Source organism: Myxocyprinus asiaticus, chromosome 6 (assembly GCF_019703515.2).
Source record: "Myxocyprinus asiaticus isolate MX2 ecotype Aquarium Trade chromosome 6, UBuf_Myxa_2, whole genome shotgun sequence".
In the NCBI taxonomy this organism is placed as follows: domain Eukaryota; kingdom Metazoa; phylum Chordata; class Actinopteri; order Cypriniformes; family Catostomidae; genus Myxocyprinus; species Myxocyprinus asiaticus.
This window is the reverse complement of record NC_059349.1, coordinates 7,223,666-7,237,287: the sequence shown is the minus strand read 5'-3', so window position 1 is coordinate 7,237,287 and position 13,622 is coordinate 7,223,666. Positions and strand designations below refer to the sequence as shown.

General features: G+C 40.3%; 1 protein-coding gene across 3 annotated transcripts in view; it reads right to left on the bottom strand.

Annotated features, from left to right (window-relative positions):
- LOC127442888 (gastrula zinc finger protein XlCGF26.1-like) overlaps positions 1–13,622 on the bottom strand; it is a 202,061-nt gene that overhangs the window by 166,677 nt on the left and 21,762 nt on the right. The window contains exon 3 of one of the 3 annotated variants that reach the window (XM_051701208.1): positions 6,959–11,163. The exons of the other annotated variants lie outside the window; for them this stretch is intronic. Within the exon in view, the coding sequence (XP_051557168.1) occupies positions 9,974–11,163 (1,190 nt within the window). The 3' untranslated portion in view covers positions 6,959–9,973. Of the gene's footprint in view, positions 1–6,958; positions 11,164–13,622 lie in introns of those variants that run through there. 3 annotated transcript variants of the gene reach the window in all.

Genomic DNA, 13,622 nt, shown 5'->3' with positions numbered 1-13,622 from the left:
AACACTTAAAGCATTAAGGCATTGAAGACACACATTTGTTAAGTTTAAAAAGTGGAATTTTCCCCCATTCATCCATTATGCCGGTCTTCAGCGACATATTGTGTGCTTCATAATGCACCACACATCCTCACCTGGAGATGGTCAGGACTGCAGGCAGAACAATCTAGCACCCGCACTCCCTACTTATTCGGTCAGTATGTGGTTTAAAGTTGTCCTGCTGAAAATTTCGGGACGTCCCTGGAAAAGACTGTGCTGGATGGCAGTATATGCTACTCCAAAATTTTTACATATCTGTCTGCATTAATGGTGCCCTTACAGATGTGCAAGTTACCCATGCCATGGGCACTGACACACCCCTGGCCCATACAGACAATGGCTTTACTTGACACCGATAACAGCTTGGCTGCTCATTTTCCTCTTTGGCCCAGAGAACATGACGGCTGTGTTTTTCAAAAACTGTTTGAAACGTGGACTCATCGGACCAAAAAACACAATTCCACTGTTCTACTTTCCATCTCAAATGAGACCAAGCCCAGAGAAGTCGGCGGTGCTTCTGGACAGTGATGATATATGACTTTTGCTTTGCATAGTAAAGCCTTAAAATGCATCTGCGGATGCAGCGGCAAATGGTGTTCACTGACAGAGGTTTACAGAAATATTCCTGAAACCATGTCATTCAATCCATTACAGACACTTGACGTTTTTTTCTTAACATTTTTATTGATTCATAAATTAACACTATATTGAAAAAAACCCTCTAAATTACTCCCTCCACTGCCCCTCCTTGAGATTGCCCCATTTCTTATTGTAAAAATCCCTAACTCCCATCCTTCTGCTCAACCCCTCCTCGAAGGCAGCCACCCTCCCCATTTCCGCGCACCACTCCGGGAACGAGGGTGCTCCATCCGACTTCCAACTCCTCAAAGTAACCTGCCTATCAATCATCACACTGGTCAAAACCCAATCCTTCGTGTACTTATCCTCCAAATCCATGATCTCTCCATCTCCCAAAATACAGAGTCTGGGGCATAACGAGACCTGAGTGCCCAACACATCACACACAAAACTTTGCACCTTCAGCCAAAATTCTTGGATCTTACGACACCCCAAAAAACATAGGTGGTGTCTCCATTTTCTGAATGGCATCGCCAGCAGATGGGTGTGTCCTTAAGACCAAGCCTATACAATTTAGAAGGGGTCCAATAAAATCTATTTAAAATCTCAAGATGCAGATTTGACATTTTTTAGAATCCTAGCCCACACTCCCTCCTCCAATAACAAATTTAAATCTTCCTCCCATAATCTTGAGAATTTAAAGCTCCATCCCCCAGACTGAATTAGCAGGGAGTAATACACTGATGCCTCATGACCCTTCCCAAAAGCAGCAATCACCACTCCCAGAGTATCTGCCACTCTAGGGGGGTGCGTGCTACTCCCAAAAACAGTGCAGAGCAGGCGGCACAGCTGTAAATTCTTATAAAATTGAGATCTGGGAATCCCAAAATGTTGAACCAAATTTTCAAAAGATCTCAATACTCCACTCTCATATAGGTCACCAAGTGTATTAACCCCACTCACAATCCAATCTGACCAACAGAAAGGGGACTTATTAATACACTGAACAAAAATATAATCGCAACGTAAAGTGTTGGTCCCATGTTTTATGAGCTGAAATAAAAGATCCCAGAAATTTTCCATATGCATTGATTAGATTAGGGCCTAATGAATTTATTTCAATTGACTGATTTCCTTAAATGAACTGTCAGTAAAATCTTTGAAATTGCTGCATGTTGCGTTTATATTTTTGTTCAGTATACATAGTTTAGGCCATATGCTCGAGGCTACGTTTAAATAAATATCAGAGTTAAACTCTCTGGAGACCTTTGTCCATATCGAGTGTAAATGCGAGATAACGGGGTGTGACTTAACTTCTCCAATTGGTTTGATAGAAGGGCTTTGCAGTGGCGAGATTGGGTCAAGAACTTCCTTCTCAATACAAAACCAAGGAGGGGCTCTCTCAGGTGGAAGCGACCAATGAGCCAAATGTCTGAGACCGAATGCATAATAATAAAAAAAATCTTAGGTAGGCCTAGCCCACCTTTGTCAATCGGTCTATGTAACTTGTTGAAATGTAACCTGGGACACTTTCCATTCCAAATGAAGTACTTCGCTATGCTATCAAATTACTTGAAATAAGAGGGGGACATCTACAGGAAGAGATTGTAGTAGGTAGTTGAATTTTGGAATACAATTCATTTTAATAACATTAACCTTCCCAATCATAGATAAATTTAATGAAGCCCACCTACCCACATCGCTTGAAAACCTTTTTATTAAAGGATCAAAATTAACTAAATCACAAATTTGCTGGGAATAAATGCCCAAATACTAATGCCCTGTTTGGGCCATTGAAATGCGCCTGGTTGAAAAGCCGATACTGGGCATTATGCAGTCAGAGCTAAAGCTTCGGATTTAGACCAATTAACTCTTAATCCCGAAAATGTAGAGAAGGAATTGATAATTCTGTGGAGGCTAAAGCATAGATCTAGTGGGGTCGGAAACGAATACCAAAATATCATCTGTGTAAAGTAAAAGCTTATGCGCCACACCTCCCGCCATCACCCCTGGAAAATCCTCCTCCTTTCTTATCGCGGCTGCTAAAGGTTCCAGGGTAAGACAGAACAATAATGGGGAAAGAGGGCAACCCTGCCAGGTGCTCCGTCCAGAGTAAAATAATCTGAAATGAATCCATTTGTTTGTACCGCCACTACAGGGTGTCTATAAAGTAACTTGATCCATCCAATAAAAGTATTTCAGAAACCATATATTTCCAAAATCTTAAAAAGATAATCCCATTCTACCATATCAAATGCCTTTTCAGCGTCAAGTGAGATGGCAGCGACCGGAGTCTGACCATTCGCCACTGACCACATGATATTAATGAAACGCCTAATGTTGTTAGAAGAGCTGCGGCCGCTAATAATCCCCACCTGATCTATATGTATGAGATGTCATAACTACTTAATCGGTTAGCCAGAATTTTTGCCAAAATTTTTACATCTAGCTGGATCAGGGAAATTGGATGGTAACTTTTACACTCGCTTGGATCATTGTCCTTTTTAAGAATCAGACTGATCCAGGCTTGTGTCATGGTTGGCAGAGAATTTCCATTCTTTAATGATTCCCTATAAACTTCTAACAAAAGTGGAGCCAGTTCTGTAGCATAAGATCTAAAAAATTCAGCGGCAAAGCCATCTGGCCCCGGAGCCTTGCCTGTAGGCATGGCCTTAATTACCTCGTCAAGCTCCTCCAAGGTTATCTCAGAATCAGGAGAATTTTTTTGCTCAGTCGTCAGTTTAGGGAGTTCCCTGCATTGTCCCCCAACTCAAAGTCTTGCCCTGAATAACCAAAACTCCAGTTTGTGACAAAATAGTATTATATCTGTATTTCAAACAGGTCAATTCTCTGAGGCCATCAGACGACATTTGGCACTTCAGCTCTGGCTCTACACTTTTAATATTTCCTTCCAACTCCACGAGTTCTCGTGCTTTGGATTTTTTGGTGAATGAGGCATACTGAATTATCTGACCCCTAAGAACCGCCTTAAGTGCCTTCCAAGCCACGCCCACAGAGGATACTGAGGACCAGTTGGTCACCATATAAACATTGATTTCAGGCTTTACCATTTGTTGTAAAGTATTTATTTTTCTCTGTATGTGGCAACACCTCTACACTCAGCAGGGCGTGATCTGAGACCAAGATATTTCCAATTGAGCAATCAACAACAGATGAAATGAGGGACCTATATATATATATTATATATATATATATATAAAATCTATTCTAGAATAAATCTTATGGACTGGTGAAAACAAAATGTATAGTCCCTACCAGATGGGTTCAAAAGTCTCCAAATATTTGTAAGACCAAGATTTTTTACACATCCTGTGAAGCATCAATGTTGCTCTAGGGGGCTTGCACACTTTTGCTTCACTATGATCAAGCATTGAATCCATCAATAGATTAAAGTCTCCTCCCAATATTATATCATGAGGGGTGCCAGCGGCTTGCAACATCACTTCAAGATCTATAAAAAAAAGCCTTGATCATCAGTGTTAGGTGCATAAATATTAGCCAAAATCAACCTTTGCCCCCGAATTTCTCCTTAAACAACGACTCTTCCTAATTTATCTTTACTGTTTAAGACATTTGATTTGTATATGTTTACTTATCAATATAATGAATCCCCTACTCTTACTTGAGCCAGCACTAAAGAAAAAATGTCCAACCCATATCTTCCCAAATTTTTCAGCTTCCTGCGGGGAAAGATGCATTTCTTGAAGAAACACTATCATATTTTCACACTTAAGAAATAACCTTCCTTCTTTTTATGGGGTGCTCCAACCCATTCACATTCCATGTGGAGAGAGATAATCCACTCATATTAACAACTGACATGTTGATATAATAGAAAAAATAAATTGTGTCAAAAACAAGATTATAAAGACCACATTCCCCATTAGAGCAACAAAACCCCAAACTTCCCCCTGAACAAAACGAACAGAAAAAAGAAAAACGTGCGCATTAACCCTGCGCACGACAGCACCAACCGGCGTCCATCCCTTTAAACTCAAAAGGTCCATGTACGCCTACGAGAACACCCGCGACAACTTTGCCGTCAGATTGCCAAGTCTGGTGCTTCTGCACAAATTTTGTGAGGCAAAATTACATAACAGAAAATATTTTGTAAAACAGACCCCAGCCAACAGGCAGAATAAACACAAAGAACATGTAGATTCATTCGCAGAACTGTTTCGAAGGTGTGTTCCTCCACAAAACAAACTCCAGCTGATATAAAGCCATTCAGTTTCCTCAGACAAACAATTGTTCAGTGAGCTGGCCGTTATGAGCGCAGCAGATGACGAAATCATTCCAATGTCTCATGAAAATACTCCACAAAAACAAACTCCAGCCGCTAGGTGGAACCAGTACGAAAAGAAACAAAACAGGTATCCCAGTTCCTCGGATGATCAAGAGCCAAACTCACTTGGAGGCTGCATAAAAAAAAAAATACATCATGACTTACTCAGCCCGTCAACTTTATAAAAGACGTCCATTATGTGAGCATGTAGATATTTTGCAGGTATCCATAGTGTCCAATCTGGCTGGGAACTTCAGTGTAAAAGTGATCTTCCGTCAATGCAAAAGTTCCTTGAAGTGTCATTCCACAAGACAAAGCTGCTAGGTGGAGCCAACGCAAAAAGAAACAAAAATGGCGCCCAGCTTCCTCAGACAACCGAGTCACTGAACAGAGAGACAGTCCACTAATATAAGAAACATCAAATGGCTTACTCGCTCCAATGTATTTATAAAGGAGAGCCTGTTTGGGACATGTAAATACTTTGCTGCCGTCCCTGGTGTCTATTCTCAGTTTGGCCGGAAACATCAGCGCAAAAGCGATCTTCCGTTGATGCAAGAGTTTCTTACATTCCTTGAACCGATCGAGTTTCTCTCGTCGAACTCGCAAAGTCCGGGAACAAAAAATATTGTGATTCTTCCAAGAAAGCTTTCCTTTGCTCCTTACCTGGCGCAACATGAGATCTTTATAGGATGATCTCAGAAATTTGGCCAAAATTGATCGGGCCTGTCTCCCCCAGCAGATCAGCGAGCTGGGACTCTGTGAGCTCGCTCGATTTCCAGTTTATGGCCTGTTATGTCGAGCAGACTCGGGAAGAGCTTGTCAAGGAATTTCACCATATCTCTGCCCTCTTCATGTTCAGGAATTCCAACAATCTGTATATTATTCCTTCGGCTCTTATTTTCAAAATATTCAAGTTTTTCCAAAATGTGTTCCAAGTCTGTTTTGGACGTGGGCGGATTAGCGGATAATTCCCTCTCCGATGACTCCAGATAATCGATCCGTTTCTCAACTTCTGCCACTCTTGTGACCAACTCAGGGAATTTTGTTTCCATCGCCGTAATCGATCGACGTATTACAGCGAGATCCTCCAAGTCAGCAACAACCTTCGTCAGCATCACAGATGTTGGACAGTTGACGCTGGATTTCTTCTCCCTTCGTGCTTTCCAAATCGAGTCCCCGGCTCGCAGTCCCGTCAGAGGCCTCAGTTTGAACACTTAAATGTCTCCAGAGTCTGAGGATTTTGACTTCTTTGCCATGTTTACCTCAAAGAGCAAATATGTAACTGGGTGTATCGAATCTCACCGGATTATAACATGAAAATAATAAAAAAAACTAGCAAAGTGCGCAGAGCCAGTCGGTCACATGTCTGTTTCTCGCATGGCGTCACGTGTCCCCCCGACACTTGACTGTTTTTAAGACAGTGACATCTGACAGATCAGAGATCACAAGCACTCCGAAGTGGTTTGTGGCCTTGCCCTTTACACACGAAATTTGAATGGATTCCTTGACTCTTTTAACTATATTGTACACTGTAGAGGGTGAAATAACCAAAATCCTTCCAATTTTTCTTTGGGGAACAGTTTTCAAACTGTTGGATTATTTGCTGATGCATCTGTTGGCAAATTGGCAAGCTTCAATACATCCTTGCTCAAGCACTAAGCTTCATTTTGGAGGCTTCTTATATACTATAACATGATTGCCTCACCTGCTTAACATCACCCATTTCAACCTTGTTATTTGAACACATCAGATTGTTATTAGTACTAACTTGCCCGTCTCAACTTTTGGAATGAATTGCGTCATCTGATTAAATACGTGTACATTTTCAAAAAAATAAAAATTTAATTCAAGGTAAAACGTCAAAAAAATGTGTTGTAGTGCTTTCAATATAGTACAGGGTGAATAGAATAAAAAAAACATCACTCCTATTAGCATTTTCCATACTCTCCCAACTTTTGGGGAATTGGGGTTGTACATGCTCTCATGACAGAATTGTGCAGTTACCTGAATTAAAGGACATGACACATCTTACCTCACCCTCCCCAACAAGGTTTAGATCATTTTTATTTCTGGTAATGTAAAAAAGTACAACAGCAAAATATACAATCAATAAACAATAACACACTACACTTTATTTAAGGAATAAGGTACAAGAGGCCAAGCTATAATGTGAATATAGTCACGGCTGAAAGGAGTTGTTAGGCACAATGTGAAGTGGAGTGCCTGCAACCCCTTCAGCCGTGACTATATTCATAACATGGCAGAGTTTAGAGTGCCTTATTGCTTTTAAAAATGGTTACATATTTTTAAGTACATTCATTGAATGGCATCTTTCCACAAGAAGATAGTGGCTGTTCCTCAATGTGCATTCTTTTGTGTTCTTGCGTTACTTGTGAACTCATTCGATGTCATCATCCACTGCCAAAGTTCAATTCCAATAATCAAGAACGCAAGTACCGAGAACGCATAAAATGACCCATATGTGTTCTTAATCAGGCCGAATCTCGAGTATGCACTTGATGGGGACTTGTGGGCAAGAACCCATATGAAATCCCAGAAGTCATAATGGCACTACAGTGGCAGACTAAGGATATTTGTCATGTTTACTGACTTTAGGCTCGCGAAAGTCTGACGGCTTGTGGGAGTCGTTATACTCCAACATTTATTGTTTTGTTGGGCATAATTTTGATAAAGTAATAAAGCATGGAGGAAATGAGCATTAACGGACTTTTTTCTTTCCATGTGTCACTAGTCCTGCGAAACCTCACTGGTGTAAGATAATGGCAGTAGTTCTTTTATTGGCTTCAAATGTGCTGTGACGGTGAATTGCGCAATAGGAAGATTGCAGCACATCTTAAAGCTTTTATGTCCTCTTGTCCTTCCGAGTAAGTTTTTCCTAGTTCGCTTGGCAGGACTGGTCTTCATAAGAACACAAGTCCGTTTTCTGCCTTCATAACACCCATAGTCCCTGACAGTAAACAATGTTGCTATGCAAAAAGAACTGTCAGCTATGGATGCTGTGCACTGATACAAATAGTAGCTTGGTGAAGAGATAATCTGCACTTTATCATGAATAAATCATGACTATTGACCAATCAGCATTCACGACCAGAACTATTAGTTTCTTAAGAGAAAAATAAACTACATTACTGTTCCCTATTTAACCATAAACTGTCACATCGGGCTGGGCGATATGTAAAAAATATTTTTTCGATAATCGCCTTAAAAAATAATCGCAATATCCGATTATATCGTCAACCCCCCTGCCGAGGGTCGTTGAATATCTTTGCATTACTGATTAATTCATTTATTGAAAAAAAATATATAATTCTAATTCAAATTGCATTTTAAACAGAAAAAAAAAAAATAAAAAATGTAAATAAAGAAGTGATCAAAAAATCGTATAAAACCACCTTCCGAAATCCAAACACTTACTGTCTCCAACAGCCTTTTGCAATCACGCAAGTATTTGTCTATGACAACAGGTGGGTAATTACCAGTAGCCTAAAAATTAAGGACTAAAGACAATTGTAAAGACATTCATTTTTCAAAAAAGACCTCTAGAAAGTTCAACACAACCTGTTGAAAAAAAGTTCTACTTTCAAACCGGCTAAAACAGTTTGTTATTTCACTTAGTCTGTGCTTAAACGAATAGAAAACTCCAGTTTTTATATTAGGTGTAAGCCTAATACATTTTCTTGTGTTCCCAAAATTATGCTGCCAAATATGTGTTCTTATCGAATTTGTTTGTATTGCATTTCGTTAATGCTGTCTAAAGAAAAGAAAATAGAACTCACTTTTAGGTTCAAGGTGGACGTGGTCTTGTATTATTTTATGATTTAATCACTTTTGTCTTTGTTTCTTTATTACAAAGAGTTGCGTTCACAATGAAAGTGCGAACTACTCCGTGGAAATAAAGCAAACTAAACTTGGAGCACCTCCTGAGATGGTCTGAGGCAATTTTGCAAAAATTTTCAGACGACTGAAACAGAACAGAGTGATAACTCGTTACATGCACATGATCCACGAGACACTCCAGCTGCACACCTCTGAACAAACAGTGAATCAGACATGAGCACTGACGGCTTTTTTTTGTGTCTGTTCTTAAAAATATAATAAAGTATGGTTTTTTTTCCCAAGCGTGTGTCTTTGTGTTTAACAGCATTTCCGAGACATCTTACAGGTCGGCCACCACTGTTGCAAAATGACCCCACATGAAATACCCATATTTAGATGAGGAGCTTGTGAATAAAGAGCTGGATTCAGACTCGTCGCAAATTTTACACCCTGGCTGCATGTTTAATATATCTATCAACTTCTCTGATCCATGGTTTTGCCATTTACTGATATTGTCGATCATCGTCTGTCAATGAGTGTCGAAATCAACATCGGAATATTTGTATGACATCGTCGATATCCAATAACATCGTCCTATTGCCCAGGCCTACTGTCACACAACCAAAACAGAGTAATTTTTGCAAACAAATTAAACAATAGCAAAGCCCCTTTAAGCAACTCACAATTTTTGTAACACCTCCAGGCAGTGATTTTCTATGCATGCAATTACAACTTCAATCGACTTGAATGGCAGGTCAAATTTTAAATCATAAATAAAATCTGATAACAATGGTATCATAAATTGTGCTTTTTAGCTAAAATCACGCTTAAACTACTTTTCAGGCTGGTCCAGCTAATGTGCATGCTCAAGTAAACAGACAAGTGATGTTCATCAAAAAGGTGATTGGCTCTTTTCACTTCCATTCCTATGTATAGGAATGAGCCATCTCATCCTTATAACGTCTCAGACAATAGGCATATTTGTATGACCACAATAACCTGTTTTACTTATTTTGATCCATCCTATAAGAGTAGTTTATTTACAAAAACCATATCATTTTTTAGTATCTTTGTGAGAGTCTCCATCATTGGAATTTACATAAATTTCACATGATAAAGATTCTAAAGATAAAGTTTGCTCACTTTGGGCAATTCTTCTTTAAATGTCTCTGTAGAGTTCTTGATGAGCAGAAACTCTTTGCACATTGAGAGCAGTCATGTCTTCCCTCCAGTATTAACTTTCTGTCCAGTATGCACTCTCTCATGTTTTTTTATGTATGTTGGATCAGCAAAACTCTTTTCACAATGTGAACACTTGTAAGGTTTTTCTCCTGTGTGAATTCTTTGGTGCCGTTTCAATGAGCTGATTTGGACAAAGCCTTCACCACACTCGGAGCACACATGAGCTTTCACACCAGTATGTATTAACTGGTGTTTTTTAAAATAGGACAGCAGTGAAAAACTCTTTCCGCAAAGAGAACACAAGTAAGGCTTCTCATTACCATGAATTTTCAAGTGTGTTTTTAGGTGTGATGAACAGACAAATTTTTGACCACATTGATCACAGTTAAATGGCCTTTCTCCAGAGTGATAGCGCTGATGAACAGTGAGATATCTTGCCCGAACGAAACTCTTGCCACACTGAGAACAGTGGTGTAATTTCTCTCCTGAATGAGATTTCATGTGAGATTTTAGCATTTTTTTACTTGTGAAACTCTTCCCACACTGAAGACATGAAAAAGGCTTCTCGCCAGTGTGAATTCTCATGTGATCCTTAAGGCTTGCTTTGTCTGAGAGATTCTTTCCACACTGAAGACATGCAAAAGGTTTCTCTCCAGTGTGAATTCTCATGTGCCTTTTAAGGGTTCCTTTTACCAAGAAACTTTTTCCACATTGAGGACATGAGTAAGGCTTCTCTCCACTGTGAATTCGTATGTGTGTTTTCAGGCTTCTTTCATGTATGAAACTATTTCCACACTGAAGGCATGTGTAAGGCTTCTCTCCAGTGTGAATTCTCTTGTGTTCCTCAAGTCTTCCTTTTTGTGTGAAACTCTTTCCACACTGAAGGCACGTGTAAGGCTTTTCCCCACAGTGAATTCTCATGTGCATTTCAAGGGTTTCTTTTTCTAAGAAACTCTTACCACACTGTTGACATGTGAAAGGTTTCTCTCCAGAGTGAATTCTTAAGTGCTTATTAAAATTTCCTTTATGTGTGAAACTCTTTCCACACTCAGGGCAGGAGAAAGAATATCCTGGTTTTGTTTGAGTTCTCTTTTGTGAGGATTTCTTTTCAGTCTTTGTGCAACTATAAGATTTTTCTCTAGTTACAAATTTATCAGGTTTTGGATTCTGATGTTTCTCCTCTTCATTCAGTTCTTCAGTTTCCTCTTTCAGCATCATCAGGTCTAAAATTAAAAAAGACAGCAACGGGTAAATTTTTATTTATACATTTCAATTATATTCATTTAAATGTGATTTTTATGCTCAAGATTGACTCTGTCATTCTCATATCAAGTGGCTTATCTTAGAACAGGCAACAAAGTTTCGTCCACTTCTCTGACTGAAAAATAACTGTGCACTAGTTGGTAACTTCCGAGCAGTGTCCACTTCCACTATTTTATGTCTGCCCATAAAAAATGTCTCAACCTGCTAGAAGCCAGTAATGTTATGCCTATAGCAGCGTTTCTGAATTCTGGTCCTGGAATACCCAAACACTGCACAATTATGATGTAGATTTCAATAAGGCGTGTTCATTTAGGGAGACATCTAAACTGTAGTGTTATGGGTACATTAGGACCAGGATTGGGAAACACTGGCCTATAGCACTGTACAGCAAGGGTCTTCAACAGAGGGTCTGCAAATTATTGTTTGATCCACCATTAGTGGCATTTGTAATAATCACACACTCGCACGCGAGAGACAAGATAATGAATTATCGACATGTTGAAGTCCTTCGCAGCTGCATGCCAAATCTTAGTGTGTCTAAACAGCGCTAGTCAGCAGCAGCGTGCAGCCCAGACAAACCCTTCACACGACCACTGCTCATCATGAGCTGCTCAAAGCGGGACACATCAGGTTCAGCAGTGCTGCAGTAAACGCGTCTGCTTTGCGTTGGTCGCACTGTGCGGTTGAGCAGAGAACAGCCTGCTTTCAGAACAATAGCGTACTTGCCTGGTGTAAATAAATAGTTACCGCTTAGATTATCAAGCTGGCATACATGGTCCTTAACGTTCCACACACACACACACAAGACAGTGACTCTCAAATCAACATAATTCAAGGTGCACTCAGTCATTGTTTTCCTCATTATGAATTTTTACTCAATGAAAATAACAGCCATTTTAAAATATACAGTGCATCCGGAAAGTATTCACAGCGCTTCACTTTTTCCACATTTTGTTATGTTACAGCCTTATTCCAAAATGGATTAAATTCATTATTTTCCTCAAAATTCTACAAACAATACCCCATAATGACAACGTGAAAGAAGTCTGTTTGAAATCTTTGCAAATTTATTAAAAATAAAAACAAAAACAAAACTCACAATGTACATAAGTATTTACAGCCTTTGCCATGACACTCAAAATTGAGCTCAGGTGCATCCTGTTTCCACTGATCATCCTTGAGATGTTTCTACAACTTGATTGGAGCCCACCTGTGCTAAATTCAGTTGATTGGACATGATTTGGAAAGGCACACACCTCTCTATATACGGTCCCACAGTTAACAGTGCATGTCAGAGCACAAACCAAGCCATGAAGTCCAAAGAATTGTCTGTAGACCTCCGAGACAGGATTGTATCGAGGCACAGATCTGGGGAAGGTTACAGAAAAATTTCTGCAGCATTGAAGGTCCAAATGAGCACAGTGGCCTCCATCATCCGTAAATGGAAGATGTTTGGAACCACCATGACTCTTCCTAGAGCTGGCCGCCTGGCCAAACTGAGCGATCGGGGGAGAAGGGCCTTAGTCAGGGAGGTGACCAAGAACCTGATGGTCACTCTGACAGAGCTCCAGCATTTCTCTGTGGAGAGAGGAGAACCTTCCAGAAGAACAACCATCTCTGCAGCACTCCACCAGTCAGGCCTGTATGGTAGAGTGGCCAGACGGAAGCCACTCCTCAGTAAAAGGCACATGACAGCCTGCCTGGAGTTTGCCAAAAGGCACCTGAAGGACTCTCAGACCATGAGAAACAAAGATTGAACTCTTTGGCCTGAATGGCAAGCGTCATGTCTGGAGGAAACCAGGCACCGCTCATCACCTGGCCAATACCATCCCTACAGTGAAGCATGGTGGTGGCAGCATCATGCTGTGGGGATGTTTTTCAGTGGCAGGAACTGGGAGACAAGTCAGGATCGAGGGAAAGATGAAACATTGATGAAAACCTGCTCCAGAGCGCTCTGGACCTCAGATTGGGGCGAAGGTTCATCTTCCAACAGGACAATGACCCTAAGCACACAGCCAAGATAACAAAGGAGTGGCTACGGGACAACTCTGTGAATGTCCTTGAGTGGCCCAGCCAGAGCCCAGACTTGAACCCGACTGAACATCTCTGGAGAGATCTGAAAATGGCTGTGCACCGACGCTCCCCATCCAACCTGATGGAGCTTGAGAGGTCCTGCAAAGAAGAATGGGAGAAACTGCCCAAAAATAGGTGTGCCATCATACTCAAAAAGACTTGAGGCTGTAATTGGTGCCAAAGGTGCTTCAACAAAGTATTGAGCAAAGGCTGTGAATACATATGTACATGTGATTTTTTTTTCTCCGTTTTTTATTTTTAATAAATTTGCAAAGATTTCAAACAAACTTCTTTCATGTTGTCATTATGGGGTATTGTTTGTAGAATTTTTAGGAAAATAATAAAT